Genomic DNA, 26,240 nt, shown 5'->3' on the forward strand with positions numbered 1-26,240 from the left:
GAATTTTTGCATTCTGTGAGGCTGCAGAAATCAGACTGCACTCAGATGTCATCCAAGTGCAGTCCAATGTTTCCCACACACTCAATGACTTGCATGGCTGAGTGCAATCCAAATATTGGATCAAATTTAGGCATGTAGTGATTTTTTCATTGGTCATGTGTACGGCCTCATAGACTAATATTGGTCTTAGTGTGATCCGATGTTTTGTTGGATCACACTTGGACAACAAATACGCTGTTAGGGTAGGTTAACACTAGTGTAATTTTGATCCGAGTGCTGTCCATTAGAAAAGTGGACAGCACTCTGACAAATGTTATTCAATGGGGCAGTGCAGGTGACCGAATCACAGGATGCACGACTTTCTTCCATGTGTCAGATGAGACTCATCAATCCAAGTCTACGGGTGTGCTAAAAAAAAATCAATGTGATATGGATCCACAGTACAGCATCCGATTTTTACAATACCTTGCAATTCTTTAATATAAAAACTGGGATTGGTCTTGTAAATTATTAATAACTGCTGCTGTAAAAAAACAGACTGCATATGGTTGACAAGCGAAAAGAAAATCATCCGCGTTTTCTGAATGAAACGGTCATGATTTTATATACGCTCATGTGAACCTGACTTTGCAGAAATTGTAATGGATTACAAAAACATTGGTTACTTTCTTCCAGAAATAGCGCCACACTTGTTCATGCACTTCATCTGGTACTGCAGCTTTTCTAATCCTAGACAACCAGTGAGTTGGTTTTACTCTGCTTTTCTACCACCACCGCCACCACGTTACTCAGCTTTCTAATAGCTTTATCAGGTTTTTAGATAAATCAGCCATCTGGGTAGTCCTGGTATTGTGACTAGTTATGTAGTCCCAGCTGTATTTACCCCCAATTTGATTGGGTTAAAGTCCCAAAGAGGGTCCTACATACTCATGAAACACTACGCATGCTCTGTTGAGTCCTGCCTTATCAGTTGTGTATGGAGCCAAGAGTCCAGACAGGTTCTGCTAGCTGTGGGTTGGAGTGGGACCCTGAGACAGAAATAGGAAGTGGGACTAAGGAAAGTGTAGACGGGGTATGGAAGTTTTGTTGATGGAATACTATGCTAGCCGGACAGGAGCACTGAAGCTGGGCCATAGTTGACAAGAAGTTATAGGAATAATGAATGGGATAAAGTAGGGTGTCATGAAACTGTAATTTTACCCCTAAGTACTGAGCGGCTGCAGGAAAACGTAATCTAGCACCTCTGTTATTGACAGAAGCTGTATATGTTCAGCAATGTGCCTGATACTGCAATCTGCTGTTACTCGAGTTCTGCAATAAAATAATTTATATTTATATACTGGAATCTCTTCTTACTTCAAGTGAGAAAAGTGTTCCCAAGTTCCATGTCAGATAGAAGTGTACAGCAGCCATGTGAGCAGTTAAGAGGATGAAATATCACACACATAGAAGGAAACCTTTTTCACTGGTGTTTAGGGGGCGCTTATGTGAACTTTGGCCAATTTGCCCCTCAGGCCACGTTCAGTATTTGGTCAGTATTTTACATCAGTATTTGTAAGCCAAAATCAGAAGTGGTGACGTGTTTCTATTATACTTTTCCTCTGATTGTTCCACTCCTGGTTTTGGCTTACAAATACTGATGTAAAATAATGACCAAATACTGATAGTGTGAACGGAGTCTTAAATGTGGAAACTGGAGAGCTCTGCTTACACTCTCCCTCCAGCATCACATAAGTTCCTGTCTGCTAGAACGGGGTGGCGATAGGGAAAGAGTGCTGTTGATAGGGAAGAGTGGTTTAGGGCAGAGTGTTAAAGGGAACTTGTCACATCCTAGCTACTATCTACACTGCCCCCATAGTGTTGTTAGTGATGCAATGTGCATCACTAACAAGCTTTTTCATTAAATTTGGTGCAACTATAATGATTTTATAACCTTTAATATACTTATATCCTACCTGCTCGTATTCAGTCATAGGGGTGTGATTCTCATATTCCGTCATGGGCGGGCGCAGCATTCAGTCACTGCTGGCATTGCCCATGTATTTGAATATTGCTTCCGGTAAGCGCTATTATTGTGGGGCGCATGCGCATTGGTCCATGTCAGGCCGCTGGTCCCATGCCTGCGCAGTGAGGCTGTGTGATTAGCAGCTTCACTGCGCATGCACTATGTTCCTCACACGTGCACAGTGAATCTGCGAACTACACAGCCTCGCTGCGCACACGCAGGAGCATAGCGCGTGCGCAGTGAAGCTGGTAATCACGCTGCCTCACTGCGCAGGCATGGGACCAGCGGCCTGACATGGACAAATGCTCATGCGCCCCACAATAATAGCGCTTGCTGGAAGCAATATTCAAATACATGGGTGACGCAAGCAGTGACTGAATGCTGCGCCCGCCCATGACTGAATATGAGAATCACACCCCTATGACTAAATACGAGCAGGTAGGATATAAGTATATTAAAGGTTATAAAATCATTATATTACCACCAATTTTAATGAAAAAAGCTTGTTAGGGATGCACATTGCATCACTAACAACACTATGGGGGCAGTGTGCATAGTAGCTAGGATGTGACAGGTTCCCTTTAAGGCTTGTGTGGAACTGGTGGGAGGGGGCATAATGGTGGCACCAATGAAGAAGGGTGACATTTGTGTTACCAGTGGTGTTGCACTGTGGTTTTTTGTTTGCTGCAAGGGATGCATTTATTGTATTTGTTTGACACTGCTGGGGAGGTATTATTTATGTGTGCGTGCTGTCAGGATTCTCTGGTGCCGGCACCAGGATGCGATTTTCATACATACATACAGTAAGGTATTGACTACATGTGTGCGGCCTCGCTCAAGTGAAATGAATGAGGTCGAGTTGTGACTGGCAGTATGCAAATCACTTATGCAAGTCACATGACCGCCTTCTCCTTGCGCCGGCACCAGAGATTCATAACAACATGAACACTGCTGCTGATAACTGTGACAGATACCTCTGATGGATGTCATTCATCAGACATCCGTCACCTCTAGGCTTCTAGCTTAAAAACAGTATAACCTTTTTTTATATTGAATTGATATCATTACAAATTGTACAACTTTATGCAATCCAACTTACTGTAATCTAAATATCGACATATCGGTATCCTGTGGTTAGGTAATAAAGGCACTTTGTAGGACAGCGCCTATAATGTAAAGTGGGAAATATTGAACTTTTAACTCTGTACCTCTGCATGTTGGGGAATTTTATGGAATTGTAGAATTCTTGCTCATTTTACTCTTTTATGTAATATTTATATTCAGAAGTCAGGAAGGATATAAAATTCCTCAATGGAAGAGAAGATGACATCTCCATTCTTTCTGTAGGCAATAGTGGCAAATTAAAGGTCACTACTTCCTGGAGCTAAAAATGTTTCAATTCCATAAGATTTCTTCCCATGTTATGAGAGAAGAATCATTAACTTATTAACTGCCTAATGGACATATACAGGGTGGGCCATTTATATGGATACACCTAAATTAAATGGGAATGGTTGGTGATATTAACTTCCTGTTTGTGGCACATTAGTATATGGGAGGGGGAAAACTTTTCCAGATGGGTGGTGACCATGGCGTCCATTTTGAAGTCGGACATTTTGGATCCAAGTTTATTTTTTTCAATGGGAAGAGGGTCATGTGACACATTAAGCTTATTGAGAATTTCATAAGAAAAACAATGGTGTGCTTGGTTTTAACGTAACTTTATTCTTTCATGAGTTATTTACAAGTTTCTCTTTGTTTACAGCCATTGACATGTCGCAGAGGTTAACATGTGAGGAGTGGATATAAATTGTGTTGATGTCTGGTGAACGCAGTACACGGGTCATTGAAGCAGATTTCAATGCAAGACACCCTACGAGACCACCCATGTCCCATGCTGCAGTTAGCAAACTGCTTGCCAAATTTTGTGAAACAGGTTTGGTGTTGGATTTGCCAAAATGTGGACGCAAGAAAACTGTCACTAATAAAGAAACATCAGTGGCTGTCCTAGATTCATTCAGCAAGAGCCCACAGTGTAGCAGTCGCCGCATGTCACTGGAGCGTGGCATCAGTCGAACATCCCTTCAGCGGATATTAGCTACTCACAAATGGCACCCTTACAAAATTCAGCTGCTGCAGCATCTCAACGAGGATGACCCAGATCTGCGCACTGAATTTGCAGAATGGGCAAAACAAAAATTGAAACATGACCCGCAGTTTATGTAGCATCGGCGTCTCTGCCTCCTGCCGGGCAGAGACACCGTACCCCTCACCACCGCGGTCCAGGTCCGGCGTCTTCCTGCTCCCCTGCTGCTGTGGCGCGCACTTCCTGGGCACTGTACTTAGGGCGTGTGCTCCCTCCCTCTTAAAGGTGCTGCGCGCCTTCCTATAGAGTCCCCGGCCAATGGCTGGAGGACTTCTCCTATATAAGGCACCTCCTCCAAAATGGAGGTGCCTGTGCAAGGTTGTTGTTCCGTGTGCTAACACTTGCTTCAGCCCTCAGGTCCCGCTGCCTGTCAGATCTGCCCGCCAATCTGTCTAACAGTTAAGCTCGCCAGTCTGTCTAACAGTCCTGCTCGCTAACCTGCCGTGCCCACCAGCCAGCCTACCTGGAGCACCCACCTGTAACCTGCCGTGCCCGCCTGCCTGCCTGGAGCACCTGCCTGTTACCTGTCGTGCCCACCAGCCTGCCTACCTGGAGCACATGCCTGTTACCTGTCGTGCCCACCAGCCAGCCTACCTGGAGCACCTGCCTGTAACCTGCCATGCCCGCCTGCTTGCCTACCCGGAGCACCCTTCTAGCTATCTGCCGAACCAGCCTGCTTATCTACTCGGACCACCCGTCAGCCTTCCTGCCGTGCTCATCCGTTGTACTGGTCACTACCTGCCATCTGTCCCGTGGGAGTTACCTGCTCTCACACAAGGTCGGTCCCAGAGTGGCACCTAGTCCACCTGTCCAGTCCCTCCCTGGTTCACGGAGTCGACTAAGCCGCCGTGTGTCCTTGGTCAGGCCGAATAGGCACTTAGTCAGGCCCCTCTGGTCTCTCCTTGCACCAAAGCACAGAGGTTCCACACCCGGACCCGTAACAGTTTACACAGAACATTATGTTCAGTGATGAGGCAAACTTTTTTGTGAATGGTGAAGTCAACAAACTAAACCAAAGCTATTGGTCTGACACTAACCCACGGTGGATAGATCCCTCCAAGACTGTTGTAACACAAAAATTGATGGTATGGTGTGGTACAGTATATGGGGTACAAAGAGAGTGGGGCCATTCTTCATCAATGGAAACCTCAATGCCACTGGATATCTTAAATTGCTACATGATGATGTGTTGCCCTCTTTATGTACTGAAGATGGCATGTTCCCTGAGTTTTTCCAACAAGATGGTGCACCAACACATTATGGGTGTCAGGTCCGAGCATTCCTACATGAATAGTTTCCTGGAAAGTGGATTGGTCGTCGAGGGCCAGTTGAATGGCCACCAAGGTCTCCCGATCTGACCCCCTTAGACTTTTATCTTTGGGGTCATCTGAAGGCAATTGTCTATGCTGTGAACATACGATATGTGCAGCATCTGAAACAACGGATACTGGAAGCCTGTGCTAGCATTTGTTCTGCGGTGTTGCTATCAGTGTGTCAAGAGTGGGAGAAGAGGGTTGTATTGACAATCCAACACAATGGGCAGCACTTTGAACACATCTTATAAGTGGTCTTAAACTTGTAAAAAAATCATGAAACAATAAAGTTACCTTAAAACCAAGCACACCATTGTTTTTCTTATGAAATTCTCAATAAGTTTGATGTGTCACATGATCCTCTTCCCATTGAAAAAAATAAAGTTGGATTCAAAATGGCCAACTTCAAAATGGCCGCCATGGTCACCACCCATCTGGAAAAGTTTTCCCCCTCCCATATACTAATGTGCCACAAACAGGAAGTTGATATCACCAACCATTCCCATTTTATTTATTTGCATCCATATAAATGGCCCACCCTGTAGAATCAAATTTATATTTGAATATTCTATCAAGTTTCCCAACCGTTCATGTCAAGACCTCAAAAATCTTAGATCATTATTTACTGAGGAAGATTAATTTTTAGCTCTATCAAGGTAGAGCTGTGATTTGTGAATGCATTTTATGCTTGGGGTCTACAGAACGTCAGCGGTAGTTTGAGACACGCCCCCTGTATAATCATTGGTTCAGGCTGCTACTCGTTCCCTCCCTCTGTAGCTCTGTCTCCTCTGATTGGCTGCCTTGTATAAACACAAGCCCACCACATGATCAGCCGGACGTCAGTGCACAGAGAGCTGAGCTCTATTGCCACAAAGGCAAAAATATTATAAATTACAGAGCTCTAAACTAAAAGTAAGAAAAAGGTGATTATCAGGTAACTGTCTGGAGGGTCACTTTCATTTCGGAGTTTCTAATGTTCTGAGAGTCGGACTTAGAATGAAAGAAGTTTTTGGAAAAAAGTGCAGTAGTTTCTAAGTGGCCGGTTACACAGACTGACCAGTGGCACAATATGGCACAATATGACCGCCAATCGATAAACTTTTACAGATCGTCGGTCCTTTGAATGCCAATTCATACAGACATCCCAAATTAGATGATGCAGACTGAGTGATCTATACTAGATCTATACTAGATCACTCAGTGCCACACGAGCTGCCATTGTTCTTGGCAATGCGAGTCCTGTTTACACCAGACGATGCACAGCTGAGAATGATATCTTTTATGCTGCATGAAAGCTCAAAAGATCATTTCACCTGATGAACTAGGGTTTTGCTCCTTCATTGGGTAATCAGCAGCCTGCTTACAGGGCAAGATAATCATGAAACATGTATTTTAACAACGGTTGTTCACGATTACCGTATCTTGCAGTGCAAATGCCCCTTAAGGGCAGACTTGTAAAGGATAAAGTGCAAGAAAAAGACTGTGAGTAGCTGTAGGAAACTTGGCACCACTTATGCCTTCTTGCCCTCCTTAGAGATATTACTTGATCAATCTACACATAGCATCGGAGGTTGCTCTACCTATAGCAAAAGGTCACTATTTGATGTCTACTTTTCCTAGTCTTTGCAATCCATTTTATCAGATGAAGGTCTCAGATTGTGAACTGAAATGTCACATATGATCCTATTTGGATTGCACAAGAATATAAAGTATCATTTACTTCTCATTGTAGAGTGGTAAATTCTTCATTACTGATGCTCGGAATATTTTATATTTAGAGACCGGTTAAGGAAGAACATATCTTTATTATAGAGGACTTCCTTTGACTACAAAAAAGAAGACCTTCAAAGACTACATGCTCTGTACACTATCCTGGGGAAATTTAGTTCAAACAATTTCATGAATGTTGTAATTTCCCATTGTGAGAGCAAATGAGAACACTGAACACTTGGATACTTCCAGGAACTCCATATACACAAATGAGTTATTATTAATCGTCAGCTAATGATATTAGCAAATTCTGTGGAAAAAACCTTAATGATTATACTTTAATTTTCTATTGACTCATCAGCTCGGTATCAGCTGTGCTTAAGACATTGAATGAAATAGCTGCTATATAAAATGCAGCTCCTGGAAATAATGGCTTCTAATTACATATCACACTTTCTGTCACACAGCACATTGTTACAAGCCAGTCTATTGTTATCAGAAGCTTAAAGCTCACTTAAAATATACCTCCAGAATTGGTGACAGACGCAGGGGAGGACATATCATTGGTGCAACTGTAGCACCCTGAGGATTCGGCTGCTACAGGGGTATTGCACCTCAACCCAGAGGTGTGATATTCCACTCCCGGGTAAGGATGGAGTGTGGACCTGAGCTCGGTAGGCTGCATGCACTACACACATCCCATTTCCGAGGGGCAGGCCGACGGTACTCCCACTTAGAAATGTGCAGGTACGACCGAGTCTGTTCCTGGCTGGAGTGGGAGGGGGGTGGTACATCCCAAGTAGTGTAGGGGCAGATAGGGGGAGCAGCCTGGGTAAAGATAGGAGCTCATTGGGTGCTGGTCACCTGAGCTCACACATAGAGGGAGTATATAAGGTGGGCACCATCAAAGATCAGGGTCAGTCTGTCAGAGTCAGTAAGAAGCAGAGGTCCAGATGAGCCTGCAGAGAGAGAGTGGAGCAGAGAAGGAAAGACCCAGAGAGGGAAAAAGAAAGGACTCTGAGAACCCAAATTCAATCCCCGGGTGAAGAGTCGGCAATAGGGTACCGGATCCCAAACTGGTGGGGGCAAAAGCACACCCTAGCCAGAGACCGGAGGCCGTGGGCAGCGTCTGCCACGGCCACCCACCACATCCACCCCGAAGGCAAACCACGTGGAGGGTCAGGGAACCCAAGGCCAAGGGTCTCCCAACAGAAGGCCCGAGGGAGCTGGACCTAGGTGGATCACTAGTGGGGACGGCCAGAGGAAAGGACAGAAGGAGAGCTCAGGGTCACGCTCCGGACTTGTTTGGGGGTTTGCTGAATCCAGGACCTGGTGGACGCAGCACGGCTCGGGTGGTCACTTGAAGCTGGAGTGACCGGAACATCAGCAGTGAGTAAATACCCTAAACTGCACAACCCGACTCTGTCTTCACTTAACATCTATGCTGCACCACCACAACCCCCATCCTCTGCACCTGACCCCCTGAGGCTATACCCCACCCGTTGGGGGTTATACTACCAAAAGCTGCACCAACACCATCAGCCTCAGCGGACCCTGCTGCAGCGGCGGCCATAGTGACCGCAATACGACGGGTGGCGTAGTCGACATTAAGAACTTTATAACATCTGTAGGACTGCCACATACTCTGAGCTTGACACCCTGGGCACGGACCGGGTCACAGCCACTCGGAAGACTACAACTCCCATCTGATCCGGCTCCGGATATTCCCCTAAAGAATATGGCCCAGGGGGTGCGTCAACTTTGGCGTAGTCGGCAGGATTACGTGCCCACAACAACCGGGTACTGCGTGCCTGAAGAAAAGAACGAGTTTACCTCAAAAAGAAGTCTCCTACCGGTTCTGGAGGGTCCCCGCCATCGGACTCCATCACAGGTCGATTCCCGCCGGTTGTCCGCCATTAACAGCTTTTTCCCGCCATCTGCAGAGTTTCCCGCCACTGGGAGACGATTCCCGCCATTTCCGAAGTTTTCCCGCCTTGGAAGAGCGGACGCCATTATGGGCGTGCCAGAGGGTGGCAGGAGGCCACCTCCCATCGTGGGCAGGACCGAAAATGGCGCCAAAAGTGGAAACCGCCCCCACCAACAGAGACTGTGATGCTAGAGGTGTCTGTCAGCGTGAAAGAACTGCCCCTGGAGCTGACAATCACCAAGTGGCCCCGGGACCGCCCTCGAAGTGGGAGGACGGAGAAGAAGAGAACAAAGATGGGTGTCGCTTGGAGCAGTCTGGAGCGAGCGCACCCGGAGGCAAGAAGCCTGGAGAAGAGTATCGGAGGAGCTTACCCGGAGATGGCGAGAAAGCAGAGCAGCACCGGCCCGTTGGCCAGGAGCCTGCTAGAAACAGAGGAGGGAGAGCAGAGCAGCACCGGCCCGCTGGCCAGGAGCCTGCTGGAGACAACAGAAGGAGAGCAGAGCAGCACCAACCCGTTGGTCAGGAGCCTGCTGGAAGCAACGACCCCACTAGGCCTAGTGGAGGTCCTAGCACAGCTCCCCCGAGACCGGGAGTGTGCGCAGACCGCTCTGGAGGGCCTCGCAAGGAGGATGGCCCGGGTGCAGCGAGAGACGTTGGCGGAGTGGAGCCGTGAGATGGCCCAGCAGACCGAGACCTGTCAGCGGAGCACGCCACCCAAGACGAGGAGACAGACCGCCTCTGAGGATGGCGCGGGAGGACTGAAGGCCGGAGACGGCGCCGAGAAGGGAGCCGAACGAAAGGAGGCAGGTAAAGGGGACGTCTCTACCCCAAACCGGGAAACCGCGTACCTGCCCCAGCTCCCCGTCGCAGAGCCCGAAGTATCCCCTGCCGTGCCCGTCGCTGCAACGTCACCGCCGCAGACTAGGCCTCAAACGGGAGCCGCGACCCCTGTGACGTCACACGCCTCGACCCTGAGCGTGACCAAGCAGGAAGTACCACCAGCCTGGTCGCAAGGCCTAGTACCCCCGGGCGCCGCAATACCAACAGCGCCCCCTACCTCCGCGGAGCCCCCGGCCTGGTCGCAGGGCCAAGTAGCCCAGGGTGCCGCCGTCCTTACGGTGCCCTTCACCTTCCAGATACCCCAGGCCTGGCCGCAAGGCCCGGGCAACCCAGGCGCTAACACCACTGCGCCCATAAGACCAAGAGTGCCGCATCTGGGAGAGGACCTGTTTACCCAACACACGTGCCCGGATGGGCAGCCTTTCATCTGGCCCCAGGAATATCATGAACTGGAACGGCAGAGGAAGGCTGGGGCCATGTGTGCACCCCTGATCCCGGCTCCAAAGCCCGTAAAGAGGATCTCGCCCCCGCTAGAAGAGGCCCAATTTGAGTGGGACCCCACCGGAGAAGATCTCATGGGGTTCACTCAGGAGACTCGGGCAGCTGCAGCGGAGCGTGCTGAGTGCTGCCGCCAACAACTCGAGGTCTTTGAGAGGGAGCGGAGAGAGAGGCGGGTCCGGGAACAGCAAGCTCAAATAAGGAGCGCGGAGCAGAAGAGCCGGGCCAGGAGAGACCCCCGTGCAGCGCATAGTCCCCGCACCACCGGGACTGTGATCAAGTTTAACATGCAGCATGGGTGGGGCTTCATCCGAGACCACCGCACCCCAGGCGACGTCTTCGTAACCAGGAGAGACGTTGAATCCCACCTACCGGAGGGACACAGAGGTCGTGACCTTTACATCGGGGACGAGGTCACCTTCACCCGGCACAAGTGTGCCAAAGGACCCTACGCCCTCCATGTGCATCGCCTGACGGAGGAAGAGCTGCGGTGTGAGGAGGAAGAACAAGAGGACCCGGACGGGTCTGAAGCTAAAGGTAACCACAAAGAAAGAGAAGGAGGACGCCGTCGTTAAGTACAGCAGAGTACAAGCTGTATATAGTTGCCCGTCGGGGCACAGTGAACTGTTGCTAATATAGTCCCCGTTGGGAAAAGCAAGTGTGAACTGTTTACCCGTTTATCCCTTAAATCCCACTGACCGAGGACTGAGAGCGGTCATTCCTCCCTAATACCTGGCCGAGGACTGAGAGCGGCCATATCCCTTGTATATAGTTGCGCGTCCTAAAGCGCTCCCTACTGGTTTTACAGGAAAGCCACGAGTTTTTCAAGAAAAGACTGTCGCACTTTACCCGGTCACACGTTGCACAGTGACCGGAGGAGGAGCAGAGGCGACGAGAATGTTATTTGTATGAAAAGTTTTCTGATATATATATGATATTTTATATGTTTTTACTATGTTGTTTATATGAAAAAATTTGTATGTTTTGTGGTGTTTTGTTCTTACAGCCCGAGGACGTGCTGTGATTTACCAGGGGGGAATGTAGCACCCTGAGGATTCGGCTGCTACAGGGGTATTGCACCTCAACCCAGAGGTGTGATATTCCACTCCCGGGTAAGGATGGAGTGTGGACCTGAGCTCGGTAGGCTGCATGCACTACACACATCCCATTTCCGAGGGGCAGGCCGACGGTACTCCCACTTAGAAATGTGCAGGTACGACCGAGTCTGTTCCTGGCTGGAGTGGGAGGGGGGTGGTACATCCCAAGTAGTGTAGGGGCAGATAGGGGGAGCAGCCTGGGTAAAGATAGGAGCTCATTGGGTGCTGGTCACCTGAGCTCACACATAGAGGGAGTATATAAGGTGGGCACCATCAAAGATCAGGGTCAGTCTGTCAGAGTCAGTAAGAAGCAGAGGTCCAGATGAGCCTGCAGAGAGAGAGTGGAGCAGAGAAGGAAAGACCCAGAGAGGGAAAAAGAAAGGACTCTGAGAACCCAAATTCAATCCCCGGGTGAAGAGTCGGCAATAGGGTACCGGATCCCAAACTGGTGGGGGCAAAAGCACACCCTAGCCAGAGACCGGAGGCCGTGGGCAGCGTCTGCCACGGCCACCCACCACATCCACCCCGAAGGCAAACCACGTGGAGGGTCAGGGAACCCAAGGCCAAGGGTCTCCCAACAGAAGGCCCGAGGGAGCTGGACCTAGGTGGATCACTAGTGGGGACGGCCAGAGGAAAGGACAGAAGGAGAGCTCAGGGTCACGCTCCGGACTTGTTTGGGGGTTTGCTGAATCCAGGACCTGGTGGACGCAGCACGGCTCGGGTGGTCACTTGAAGCTGGAGTGACCGGAACATCAGCAGTGAGTAAATACCCTAAACTGCACAACCCGACTCTGTCTTCACTTAACATCTATGCTGCACAACCACAACCCCCATCCTCTGCACCTGACCCCCTGAGGCTATACCCCACCCGTTGGGGGTTATACTACCAAAAGCTGCACCAACACCATCAGCCTCAGCGGACCCTGCTGCAGCGGCGGCCATAGTGACCGCAATACGACGGGTGGCGTAGTCGACATTAAGAACTTTATAACATCTGTAGGACTGCCACATACTCTGAGCTTGACACCCTGGGCACGGACCGGGTCACAGCCACTCGGAAGACTACAACTCCCATCTGATCCGGCTCCGGATATTCCCCTAAAGAATATGGCCCAGGGGGTGCGTCACAACCGCACAGAGGCTCCAAGGGGAGGTCAGGGAGTCCACTTCCACCTTCAAAGCAGCAAGCAGCTTCTGTCATAGGTAGAACTTTTGGACTGTCAATGGCCCATGCACTGTTCTTGGATAAGGGCCCTTTTCCGTCTACGTCTGCTGCTGCATAGACATCATGTCATGTGAGGTTGCTTAGGACAACCAATTTCTAGTCCTCATAAAATTAGTTGTAATGGGCAGTGGTCGCCTGGCAGCTCTAAAATGGCTAACATGAACAGGCTTGTCGGAAGCTACTCCTTTTCCTAGAGCCCTGGGGCTTCCCCAGACTTCACCCTTTAACCCCTATAGAGAGATTTGGACTTACACAGGGCCCCTGGGCAAGGGTCACAAAGTCAGCTGCTGTTTGCTGGCAAGAAGGATTGTCAGGGAGCCAGGTCAAAACCAAGAGGGCCGAAAAGGCACAAAATCGTCAGGCAAATGAAACGTCAATAAACAAGACGACGTCAAAACAGGAAAACACAAATACCAAACAAGACCAGAAACCACATACCTAAACCAGGGAAGCACAAAGCTACATCGGGCAGCTTCCAGCAGTAAGCTGGAAGCTTTAGTAGGGTTTGGTGTTTTCCAATTGGCTGAAGCAAGGAGCTAATAACATTAGCTGGAAAGCACATACACACATACTGCTAGACTGGGAAGCACTGCAAGTCCTAAGTGGCTGGACAGAACCTGCACCGTCCAGAGCTTCTGAATCCATCATCTCTTCTATCAACAGTGCCGCCCGAAGACTGAATATGGCGGCACATGCCGACAGCTGCAGACGCTGCAGGAGGAGACTGCTAATGTAGATGTGTCAATAGTCTTTCCTCTGGCATCACACAATAGTTCAGTAGTCATTTGGCATACTCTTTGGAGCTTGTGACTCTTATCATCAAACTTGACAAATTGTATTGTTGTTTTCCTTTGTGCTTTAATTTGTGCTTAATTTCTCAGCAGAAAAAAAGATAATAATACAACACAAATGCAAAACACATGCACACATATAAGTCTTCATCAGTCAGTCGATACCTTTCATGGTGGGTGTTGTGCGTGTCACTTTTTTCCTCTGATGTGGGGACATAGATAAAGTAGACTGTAAGAGACAAAAAGACATGTTGTCAGATATCAATTTGACATTCTGAATGGTGCACGAATCAATCATTATGTCTTTACCTGAATGGATTCAATTGTTATTGCCGAGAAGTGTACTAATCAATAGGGACACAGATCTGCTTTTTTCACACCAGGACTTAATCTCTCCCTCTCTCTTGACTTCTATTGAACTGAACTGATCCTTTGTCACTTTAACACAAGGTAATTTTTATGCAAAAAAAAAAAATTATGATGATGTTGATGTTGTATTATTGTATATAGAAATGTGTATTTAAGAGATGATTCTTTGATTAACTGAAATAGAAGTCATTAGTAACAGAATTTCATAAAATAGATCTCCAGAAATGGAAAAAAAGCACCTACTACAAAATCAGTAATAGGCTGTGTCTGTTATTGCAGTGCATCTCTATTGAAGTGAATGGGGATGACTCTGACCCTTTTCTGGAGGCACTGTGTTTTTTTTTTGTTGTTTTTTTTTAAAGAAATCTTTATTTTCTAAGTTCATGAGACTCTTCCATGTGGTGACTGTGATTTCAGCAAACTTATGTCACTTATGAGATTACAACTAACCACTGTGACCAAATGAATAATATATACCAAAAATGTTGTTTTTTGATAGAAAGATAGTTATAAAGTTATGACCACTAGGACCCCAATTCATTAATATGTGTAAGCCAGTACTTTGGCATAAAACACCTTAATTAGTCTCAATATTTTTGCCAAACTTGGGAGTTTCACAAAACAATTGCTACTTTTGTGGTTTACAAGCCCATCTCAACCAGCTACCCCAATATGGGCATAACATGGGTGGATCATGGGCTGAATGGGGATTGGCTATGCCACTTTAGTGGAGTAGCTTACTTCAGTCACTGACTTCAGTACATTTTGGCAGTGGCGCATGCCAATTAGGAGCAGCGCCTAATACATTATATGGCATGTACTTCTTAATGAATTAGGCACATCAAATTCTGATCCAACTGTAGTTACAGGCAAACAGGAAGAATTGCAGAAGTTGAGTCATGAACTTACAAGCCTGCTCTCTCTGCCAGCTATCATACAGACTGAGCACAACAAACTCCATGTTGCATTTAGCATAGCACACACATACTGTAGTTGCTAACTGTCCCAGGTTTCTCAGGACTTCTGGGATGAAAGGGGACAGTGCTTTACAGAAATTCTCATTGCTGTCCCCATTGGGGCTCACAATCTAGATTCCCTATCAGTATGTCTTTGGAGTGTGGGAGGAAACCACAGGAAACCCATGCAAACACGGAGAGAACATACAAATTCTTTGCAGATGTTGTCCTTAGTGGGATTTGAACCCAGGACCCCAGTGCTGCAAGGCTGCCCATGTTTCTCATGTTACTTTTATTTTTCGACACTTTTATCAATTTATATCAGCATTTCTGTTCTGCCCTCTCTCCCTATCCAACGTGTTTTTTGCAATGTCTGCTACCTCACACTTCTCTTGTATTCCACTTGCATCAGGAGCGGACATAGACAGGAGAGGGCCCCTGTATAAGAACAATATATGGGGATTTACACAATTCCACTTGCTTTGAAGATGGAGATGGGAAACCGTATCTCCTTGGCCCCTCTGCAGCTGCACAGGTTGCTCCAATGGTGTGTTTGCCCCTGACTTGCATTCTTGTTTCTTATAGCACATTAGCACTTCTATTCTCCACTTCTTTCCTCACATGATTATTTGCAATAGCTAACTTTCTTCCTATGTATATTTCACTTGCCTCCTTGTTTCTTATAGCACAGAAGCAGTGTAAGTTCAAGCAGTGCATTGTGGGTACTAAGGGAGGAGAAATTAGAGCATATATTGCTGACAATATAGTACACACCTCTGCTCTTCAGAGAACAGTGAGAAGTGCTGCCATTGCCGTGCAAGCGGTTGGGGAGGCATAGAAAATTCTGGGAGACGCAAGGAGCGGCAGAATACCACATGTACCATGGTGTATAGGATTATGCACTTTTTAACATTTCTAACCAAAAAACTTTTATACTTTTATACTTAAAAGACCTTTCAACTTCCACCATATTTAGCTATTAGCAGGGTATTAAATAAATAGTGGGAACCTGTCATGTTGAATATAATGTCTTATCTGTTTGCAGTCTGTTATAGAGCAAGAGGATCTGATCAGATAGAGGTAGGACCTTAACTATGTAGTTTTGTCAGTTATTCAGTATCGCTTGGATTTCCCATATACAAATATATGCTCATTTTGAGTTTAGGAGTCCAGTGGGAGGTCCTAAGCATTGTTTGATAGATAATTCTGTATGCACAGAGGAGTCTGTCAATCATTAAGTAGAGCAACCGACTAGACGTGTCCAGAATGAGCAGGAATTTTAATTATTACAGTGTTATTCTGAACATTTTCACACACAAATATATATGAATTTGCTGAGTTTCCCCTGTTCAATAATTGCTATCCAACTCTTGGAGAGTATTTTTAAGATAATACATTTTTCATTTTATTTAGAGTTGGGATGTAAAAAAAGAAGAATAGAGTACACTGACACTTGTAATTTCATCATTACCATCAAAATAATGTATCTTGATATTATATATTTTTTATCAACACTTTTCTAGGATGAAGTGAAAGTAACACTACACAAAAAAAGTACAAAATAGTCAAATACCTGAGTAATTCCTTCTTTAAACTGGAGTTGTCACCAACTCAAAAGTGATCAGTTTTTTGCTCTTATTTTATCCTCACCTCTCCCCAAATAATCCTTTTTTTTGTTTTCTTAAATCCACCATACGGTTGCAGAGATGTGGGCCTATTTATTCAATGCTATCTTTTATGATCTTTACCAAGCATGGCGTTGCTCATGGGTAAAGCTATGTTCACACATCATGTTTTTTTCAGCGTTCATTTTTCTGCAGCAAAACCTGATCTCTTGCCAGGAGGTTGTTCAGGGTTTTTGTTGTTTTTTTCCTTGCTTTTTTGCTCTTTTTTTTGGTGCGTTTTTTCAGCATCTTTTTCACTGTCCCTTTGTCTCTGTTATGCATGTACATAAAGTTCAGTTCAAAAAAAAATCTCATTCTGGTTAGGGCACAAAAAAACGCTGAAAAAAAGCTGAAAACTTGACATCTGCGTTTTTGGTGCATTTTTTTATGCTCTATTTTGCAAAAAAAACATGCAAAACACAAAATCCTGAACAAAAAAAAAAACATGATGTGTGTATGAGATTTCTGGAATCTCATAGACTTTGCTGGTACTGTAAAATGCAGCTGAAAATTTGCAGAAAAAAAACGCAGAAAAAAACATGATGTGCGAATATAGCCTTAGCAGAGGAGCCTAAAGACAAACCCTAAAGAATCCTGTGAACCAAACCCACTTAGTAAAGACCATAAAAATTAGAACTAAATAAAAAGGCCTATATCTCTGTAACCGTATGGTGGATTCAAAGTAAAAAAGCAACTAGAGAAAAAAATGGATTACGGTACTTAAGGGAGAAACAGGAATAACATAAGAGCAAAAACTGGTCCTCTTTACAAGAATAACACATATCTATATATTATTCAGTTATTTTGTTTATTTTTTAAGAAAAACACATATAAAAAACTCTTTTCTATGGGTTTTAGGAGAGGGCCACCTCACTTCTTTACTGTAGATAAGGTAACTGGCTGAAGCAGAAGCCTACAGTAGATACTCTTCCCTGACTACCTACGGTAAGACACAGGATAGCTAAGCATGGCTCTATGACTAAGGAGACATATTAATCAAAAATGGAACAAACTATCAGAAAATCAGAAGATTAACCCCTGTATTTTCTGCAGGATTTCTCTACGGCCATGTTAATGTGGCACCCCAGGGGTCTGGTTGCCACAGTAATAGAAATATTATGTCTGAGAGCAAGTGGGAGGTTTCTCTGGTCAGGAGACCTAAGCATGCAACACTGCCCGCCCAGACCTGGGAGGGGAGGAATCTGCCCTTATAAACTGGGTCTCGGGCAGGAGAGTCAGAGCTTGGAGAGGGAAAGATACAGCAGGAGCTCTGTAGGAACAGTAGCTGCAGACCAGGGGCTGGAGCTGAGCAGAGCTCGCCCTGGCTGAGGACACTACAACCGGACACTGGAGTCCGAGGCTGTGGGGACTGATATACACCCAGCAGCAGAAACCAGCCGGCAGGGGATTCCAGGTCCTCTGGCCATAGAAGCCCGGAGGCTCAGTCACAAGAAAGGGACCAGCGCCGCCATCCAGGAGCGGAGGCTAACAGAAGGCCCCAAGTCACCAGCCATACGGGTGAGCACCACACGGTATACTCAGGGACGTGGGCTATTTGTAACCGCTTACAGCAAGGTAGCCAGGAAAGAGTGCAGATAGATGGGGAGGCCTACAACTCCGCCTGGCCAGGGGAGATCCTGCTTGCTCACAGACTGACCAGGCCTCTACTGTTAACCAGTACTCCCGGGAGGGTCTGCTTTATACCATCAGTAAAGACCCTGAACTGCACCACACGTCTCTGTGTTTCATCGCCGCACCAGCACCATTAGTACTGGGACGCTCACACCATCACTCCCATCATCCACGCTAGCTGCCCTGAGGCAATACTTCTCCCCTGGGGAGTTATCCCATACTTGGCTGCGCTTACAACACCAGCCTCAGCGGTCTGCAGCGCAGCGGCGGTCCCCACTGACCGCAATCCACGGGTGGCGTAGTCGGACATTTGTTATTACACTAAGACTGCCACTGGTTTGACCACCCTGGGCACGGACCGGGTCATCGCCATGAGGACTACATCCCACCAGAGGCCCGGTTCCGGGTTCCCCACGCGGCCCAGGGGGTGCGTCAACTTTGGCGTAGTCGGCAGGATCTCGTGCCCGCAACCACCGGGTACTGCGTGCCTGAAAAAGACTTTTGTACTTACCTGTGGCGAAGTTTCCCGCCGTCCGGAGTAGTTTCCCGCCATCGGACGCCATCTTGGGTCATTTCCCGCCGTCTTCTGCCGTCTTCCCGCCATCCGCAGCTGCTTCCCGCCATCTTCAGGACGCAGCACGGGAAGAAGAGGGGCGTGGACGCCGAAAGCGCGCGAGATCCGAAGCTCCGCCTCACGCTCGGACGCTGCATAAGGTCCTGGAAGGGAGGAAGAGCGACGCTGACGTCATCGGAGCGCGACGCCAGGTCCTCTACTCCGACGATTGACTGCGGAGCCGCGGCCTACGGAAGAAGAGCATCACAAGGTAGGCCACGGTCCACTAGGGGGGTAGAAGGATGTCGGATACCGAGGGGAGCTCCACCGCCACACCGGCCGCCAGCGCATCCGCTGCAGCGGTCATGCCATTCACCATGCCCTATATCCTGGGGGCAACCTGGTTACCCCAGTACTCAGGGGAGTCACATACCCTAAGTGACTTTAGGGAAAGATTGGATAGCCTCTTCCAGGTATACCCCCTCACGGAAGAGCAAAAAGTAAGCATCCTGGTGGCCCAGTTAATCGGGGCAGCCCAAAGGGAGGTAAAGTCCTGGTCACCTGGGAAGAAGAGGACTGTCAGAGAAATACTAGCCCGGCTGAAAGACACATTTGATACCCGAACCTCAGCCGAAATAAAGCTCAGATTTTACGGGTGCAAACAGCGGGCACATGAAAGTATAAGAGACTATGCTCTAAACCTACAAGAGGCCCTGAGAGCCATTAAACAGGCAGACCCTGACAGCATGGGGAATGAAGACAAGCTGTTGACCGAACAATTTATTGAGGGTCTACTGTGCAATGCCCACCGAACCCAGTTGCGCGCAATGGCCTTACAGGACCCTGACCTGGACTTTGCACAGTTCAAGGACAGAGCCATCCGGGTGCTCCGAGAACCGGCACCAGGTGGCGCTGTGACCCACAGGCGCCCTGCTATCACTTATCACCAGGACGCGGCGCCCTTGTCTGCAGGGCCTGTGGGAGCTGATGCGCAGGCTTTGAACAATAACCCGGCTACAGACCTGCACCATCAGGTCCAAGAGCTGACTAAGAGCGTTGCCGCGCTAACCAGAACTGTGCAGTCTTTGCAGGTCTCTTCTCCAGGAAAGATCCAGCTGGCATCTGGACCGGAGGACGTCCCGTGGCGCCGACTGAGGAGGACCCCACCGGCCAGAGGAAGACCCAGCGACCGGTACAACGAGGACGGACGACCCATTTGCCGCCGCTGCAATCAACCCAGACATATGGCAAGGTACTGCCATTTAAATGGGCACAACCTGGGGTAGAGGGCCAACCCCCAGGCATAAGATCATCAGGCCCATCGAACTGGCGTGACAAATACGTAGGGGGACGTCCGGTCTTGCCTGTGGTACTGGACGGCATTCCTATGAGTGCCCTACCGGACACTGGGTCACAGGTGACTACCATCCCGTACGTGCTCTTCAAGCGGTACTGGAATGACTCGGACATAACCCGCTACCAAGATGACGACCTGAGCATTATCGCCAGCAATGGTCAGCCCGTGCCACAGATAGGATTTAAAGAGGTGACCATCAAGGTCGGTAAGGTTGAACTGCCGGCACAAGGACTGATCATTGTGGACTTTGACCGTCGCGAGAGTCACCCAAAAATAACCCTAGGTACTAATGTAGCACCCCGAGGGCTCGGCTGCTACAGGGGTATTGCACCTCGACCCAGAGGTGTGGTATTCCACTCCCGGGTAAGGATGGAGGGTGGGACTGAGCTCAGCTAGTTGCATGCACTACACTCATCCCATTTCCGGGGGCAGAACAACGGTACTCCCACCAGATAGATGTGCAGGTACGACAGCGTCTGTCCCTGGCTGGAGTGGGAGGGGGGGAGGAACATCCCAGTAGTGTAGGAGCAGTCAGGGGAGGGACTCTGGGCATAGGAGGAGCCCATTGGTTGCATTGTGACCTGGGCTCGGGTGTCAGAGGGAATATATAAGGTGGGCACCATCTTTAGAAGAGGTCTGTCTGTTCAGAGAGGAGCTCAGCCAGAGAGGGCTGAGGGGGAGCTTTGGCTCCCTCTGGGCCCAGCTCCAGAGCCAGGCCTGAAGCAGAGAGAGGAAGAAAAAGGAACACAAGGAAAGGCCCAGAGACGCAAGCAGAGGGAACCCTGAGATCCCATGAGTGAACTAAAACGGGTGAAGGGTTGGCAGAGAAGGGTACCGGATCCCAAGCTGGTGGAGGCAAATCATCCTTAGCCAGGAACCGGAGGTCGTGGTCAAGCTTTGGCACGACCCCTCGCCACATCCACCAGGAAGGCACGCCACATAGGGTCAGGAAAACCGGAGAGAGGTTTTGCCCCATAAGGCCCGAGGAAGCCGGACATAGGTGGGTCCCTGGTGAGGACGGCCAGTAGGAAGGAAGAGAGGGGAGCTCAGGACCACGCTCTGGAACTGCCTGGGAGTTGGCCGAGTCCCGCACATGGTGGACGCAGCACGGCTCGGGTGGTCACTCTTGGCCGAAGTGACCGGAGCAACACCTGTGAGTAAAAGCCTTGAAACTGCACCACACGTCTCTGAGCTTCCTTGCTGCACCATCACTACCACTATCATCCACATCTGCTGCCCTGAAGCCATACCCCTCCCGTTGGGGGTTATACCATCCACGCTGCACATCTGTACCACCGGCCTCAGCGGACTGTCCTGCAGCGGCGGCTTCATAGCCGCATTCAACGGGTGGCGTAGTCGAACACCGTACCATCTTTTGCTAAACTCTGCCGCTCAGTTTGACTCCCTGGGCACGGACCGGGTCACCGCCACGAGACTACTACTCCTATCTGATCCGGCTCCGGGTAAGCCCCCGTGCGCACGATGCCGCACGACACAGCAGGCCCAGGGGCGCGTCAACTTTTGGCGTAGTCGGCAGGATTCCATGCCCGCAACCGACGGGTACTGCGTGCCTGAAGAAAAGTTCACATTTACCGTAAAAAAGAGTCTCCCGCCAATTCCGGAGGGTCCCCGCCATCGGACGCCATCTCGGATCGTTTCCCGCCGTTTGCCCGCCATCTGGAGCCTTTTCCCGCCATCCACGGAGTTTCCCGCCATAAGGAGTCGATTCCCGCCATCTGAAACGATTTCCTGCCCTGGCAGAGCGGACTCCATTATGGGCGTGCCAGAGGGTGGCAAGAGGCCACCTCCCATCGTGGGCCAGGTCCAGGAATGGCGCCAAAAGCGGAAACCGCCCCCACCAGCAGAGACTGCAATGATAGAAATGTCCATCAGCGTGAGAGGGCTGCCCCTGGACCTGACAATCACTAAGTTGCCACGGGACCACCCTCAATGGGGGCGGATACAGAACAAAACAGAGAAGATGGGTGCGGCCTGGAGGAGTCTGGACAGATCGCACCCGGAGATGGAGGAAGAGTCAATCAGCACCGACCCTGTGGTCCGGAACCTGTTGCAGGCTGCCACCCCAGAAGGCCTGGTGGAGATCCTGGCACAGCTCCCCAGAAATCGGGAGCGTGCACAGACCGCGCTGGAGGCCTTGGCCCGGAAGATGGCCCGAGTGCAGCAAGAAGCACTGGCCGAGTGGAGGAGAGAGATGGTCCAGCAGGCTGGAACCCGCCAGCAGAGGATGCCACCCGCAACGTGGAGCGTGTCTGCCCCTGAGGATGGTGCAGGAGGAACGGAGGCCGGAGACGACGCCGCGGAGGGAGCCGCAGAGATGGAAGCAGGTAATGGGGACGTCATCACCCCGAGCCCCGTAGCCGTAAGCCTGCCCCAGCTCCCCGTCGCAGAGCCCGAAGTTCCACTCACCGCGCCCGTTGCCGCACCGCCGCTGCTTCCAACTAGGCCTCAAGCGGCAGGAGCAGCGGTCGCACCCTCTGTTACGCCACGCCCCTTGACCCTGAGCGCGGCAAAAGAGGAAGTGCCCCCGGCCTGGTCGCAGGGCCGAGTACCCCAGGGCGCCGCCGTCTCCACAGTACCCTTCACCTTCAGAGTGCCACCGGCCTGGTCACAAGGCCTGGTGAATCCGGGCGCCGCTGCCCCCACCGCGCCCTCAACCTCCACAGTGCTGCCCCTGGGCGAAGATCTGTTTGCGCAGCATACTAGCCCGGACGGGCTGCCTTTCGTTTGGCCACCGGAGTACGTCAACCCCCGACTCCGGAAGGAATGGCCTCTGTGTGAGCCTCTGATCCCGGCTCCGGCACCCGCCAGAATTGTTCCGCTCCCGCTGGAGGAGGCCCAATTTGTATGGGACCCCACCGGCGAAGACCTCATGGGGTTCACCCAAGAGACCCGGGCGGCCGCAGCCCAACGTGAGGAGTGTTGCCGACAACAACTGGAAGTCTTTCAGAGGGAACGGCGAGAGAGGTGGGTCCGCGAGGAGCGGCTGCAGGTCCAAAGCGCGGAGCAGAAAAGCCGGACCCGACGAAGCCGCCGTGCGGCCCACGGTCCCCGCGCCACCGGGACTGTAATAAAGTTTCAAATGGAGCACGGCTGGGGCTTTATCCGGGATCACCGAACCCCCGGCGACGTCTTTGTCACCCGCAGGGATGTCGAGAGCCACCTGCCGGAGGGATATCGCGGACGTGACCTCTACCCGGGTGATGAGGTCACCTTCACCCGGCATCAGTGTGCCAAAGGACCATACGCCCTTCACGTGCACCGGTTGACGGAGGAGGAGTTGCAGTATGGGGAAGATCAAGAGGACCCGGACGGGTCTGAAGACTACCCTCAGGAGGAGACAAGGAGAGGACACCGCTACTAAAGGGGAGTAGCATAAGCAAAGTACTGTAGATAAGTTACCCGTATGGGTATTTGACATGTTGCTAATTGGAGTGTGGTCCCCATTGGGACTAGTGTGGGACTGTTAAAGAACTGTTTCCTGTGTGCCCCTATCCTTACCAGGCTGAGGACTGTGAGCAGCCATTCCCCTATCCCCACTGGCCGAGGACTGAGAGCGGCCATACCCTGTAAATAGTTGCGCTTCCTAAAGCGCCCCCTTCTGGTTTTATAAAGAACTGTTTTTCTCTAGTGACTGTTGCACTTACCTGGTCACAAGTTGCACGGTGGCCAGGGATCACGGACGTATTAGTCAAGAATGTTTTATATGAAAAGGTTTTATATTATGCTAAAAAAAGTTGATATATTTTATATGTAAGTGCACTTTAAAAAAAAAAAATTTGTATGTTTTGTTTTATTCTTTTACAGCCCGAGGACGTGCTGTGATTTACCAGGGGGGAATGTAGCACCCCGAGGGCTCGGCTGCTACAGGGGTATTGCACCTCGACCCAGAGGTGTGGTATTCCACTCCCGGGTAAGGATGGAGGGTGGGACTGAGCTCAGCTAGTTGCATGCACTACACTCATCCCATTTCCAGGGGACAGAACAACGGTACTCCCACCAGATAGATGTGCAGGTACGACAGCGTCTGTCCCTGGCTGGAGTGGGAGGGGGGGAGGAACATCCCAGTAGTGTAGGAGCAGTCAGGGGAGGGACTCTGGGCATAGGAGGAGCCCATTGGTTGCATTGTGACCTGGGCTCGGGTGTCAGAGGGAATATATAAGGTGGGCACCATCTTTAGAAGAGGTCTGTCTGTTCAGAGAGGAGCTCAGCCAGAGAGGGCTGAGGGGGAGCTGTGGCTCCGTCTGGGCCCAGCTCCAGAGCCAGGCCTGAAGCAGAGAGAGGAAGAAAAAGGAACACAAGGAAAGGCCCAGAGACGCAAGCAGAGGGAACCCTGAGATCCCATGAGTGAACTAAAACGGGTGAAGGGTTGGCAGAGAAGGGTACCGGATCCCAAGCTGGTGGAGGCAAATCATCCTTAGCCAGGAACCGGAGGTCGTGGTCAAGCTTTGGCACGACCCCTCGCCACATCCACCAGGAAGGCACGCCACATAGGGTCAGGAAAACCGGAGAGAGGTTTTGCCCCATAAGGCCCGAGGAAGCCGGACATAGGTGGGTCCCTGGTGAGGACGGCCAGTAGGAAGGAAGAGAGGGGAGCTCAGGACCACGCTCTGGAACTGCCTGGGAGTTGGCCGAGTCCCGCACCTGGTGGACGCAGCACGGCTCGGGTGGTCACTCTTGGCCGAAGTGACCGGAGCAACACCTGTGAGTAAAAGCCTTGAAACTGCACCACACGTCTCTGAGCTTCCTTGCTGCACCATCACTACCACTATCATCCACATCTGCTGCCCTGAGGCCATACCCCTCCCGTTGGGGGTTATACCATCCACGCTGCACATCTGTACCACCGGCCTCAGCGGACTGTCCTGCAGCGGCGGCTTCATAGCCGCATTCAACGGGTGGCGTAGTCGAACACCGTACCATCTTTTGCTAAACTCTGCCGCTCAGTTTGACTCCCTGGGCACGGACCGGGTCACCGCCACGAGACTACTACTCCTATCTGATCCGGCTCCGGGTAAGCCCCCGTGCGCGCGATGCCGCACGACACAGCAGGCCCAGGGGCGCGTCACTAACGTAATTGAAAACTGTCTTGAAGAGGTGATTCTTATTTTGCAGCAGGTTGCCAAGAACGCCAGTTCCAGCCAGCAGCGTGTGCTCCAAAAAGAGATCCGGGCACTGATGAAGCGGCAACACGTGGAACTATCTGGTGGTGAGATAGGTAGCGTAAGAATGTGTGACCCGTTCCCTATTGCCATGCCCCCAAAAAGTGAGATGATGATTTGGTGCCGGGCAGCTATTGGTCTAAGAGGTAGAGACTACCAAGCAATGGTAGAACCCGTCTACTCAGACTGTAGGCCCACCATTTTGACAGCATGGGGGGTGGTCGATGTACGTCATGGGAGGGTGCCCGTCCGCATCATAAATATCGGGGAGAGAGAAGTATACCTGCCCCGGTATGCCACGCTAGCCAAATTGTTCACCATAAACCAGAATTCTGTACAGGCCGTGGAACCCTTGCCTCCATCTCAACCAGAGGAAGTTAACGGCTCTAAGAAACCAATGGAGGACTGGTGTCAGCAACTGCATTTGGGTACTGACTCCACTCCCTCACACCAAAAACAGGGAGTCTACCGGGTGGTCCAGGAGTACGAGAGAGTGTTTAGCAAACACCCGCTAGACTTTGGGCAAGTAAAGGGGGTAGAACATCACATCCCAACGGGAGACCATCCTCCCATAAAGGAGAGATACCGACCCGTACCCCCTGCACACTATCAGCACGCCAAGGGGATGTTAAAGGACATGAAGGAGGCTGGGGTAATTAGGGACAGCTGTAGCCCCTGGGCAGCTCCACTAGTCTTAGTGAAAAAGAAAGACAACACCATGAGAATGTGTGTAGACTACAGGAAGGTCAACCGTATCACACACAAAGATGCGTACCCGTTACCAAGGATAGAAGAGTCCTTAGCTGCATTAAAATCTGCTAACTTCTTCTCTACTTTGGACCTCACTAGCGGGTACTGGCAGGTTCCTGTAGCAGAGGTGAACCGGGAGAAGACCGCATTCACCACCCCGATGGGTCTCAGCGAATTTAACTGTATGCCGTTCGGGCTCTGCAACGCACCAGGAACCTTCCAACGGT

At 50.0% G+C, this 26,240-nt stretch overlaps 1 protein-coding gene across 1 annotated transcript in view; it reads right to left on the reverse strand.

The window, feature by feature from the left end:
* Positions 1 to 26,240, reverse strand: part of PPP1R1A (protein phosphatase 1 regulatory inhibitor subunit 1A) — a 296,341-nt gene that overhangs the window by 22,184 nt on the left and 247,917 nt on the right. The window contains exon 4 of the mRNA XM_073670052.1: positions 13,718 to 13,781. Coding sequence (XP_073526153.1) covers positions 13,718 to 13,781 — 64 coding nt within the window. The remainder of the gene's footprint in view (positions 1 to 13,717; positions 13,782 to 26,240) is intronic.

The sequence above is a fragment of the Phyllobates terribilis genome, unplaced genomic scaffold (genome assembly GCF_046119375.1).
Source record: "Phyllobates terribilis strain yellow unplaced genomic scaffold, ASM4611937v1 Scaffold_2__4_contigs__length_985480577, whole genome shotgun sequence".
Lineage (NCBI taxonomy): Eukaryota > Metazoa > Chordata > Amphibia > Anura > Dendrobatidae > Phyllobates > Phyllobates terribilis.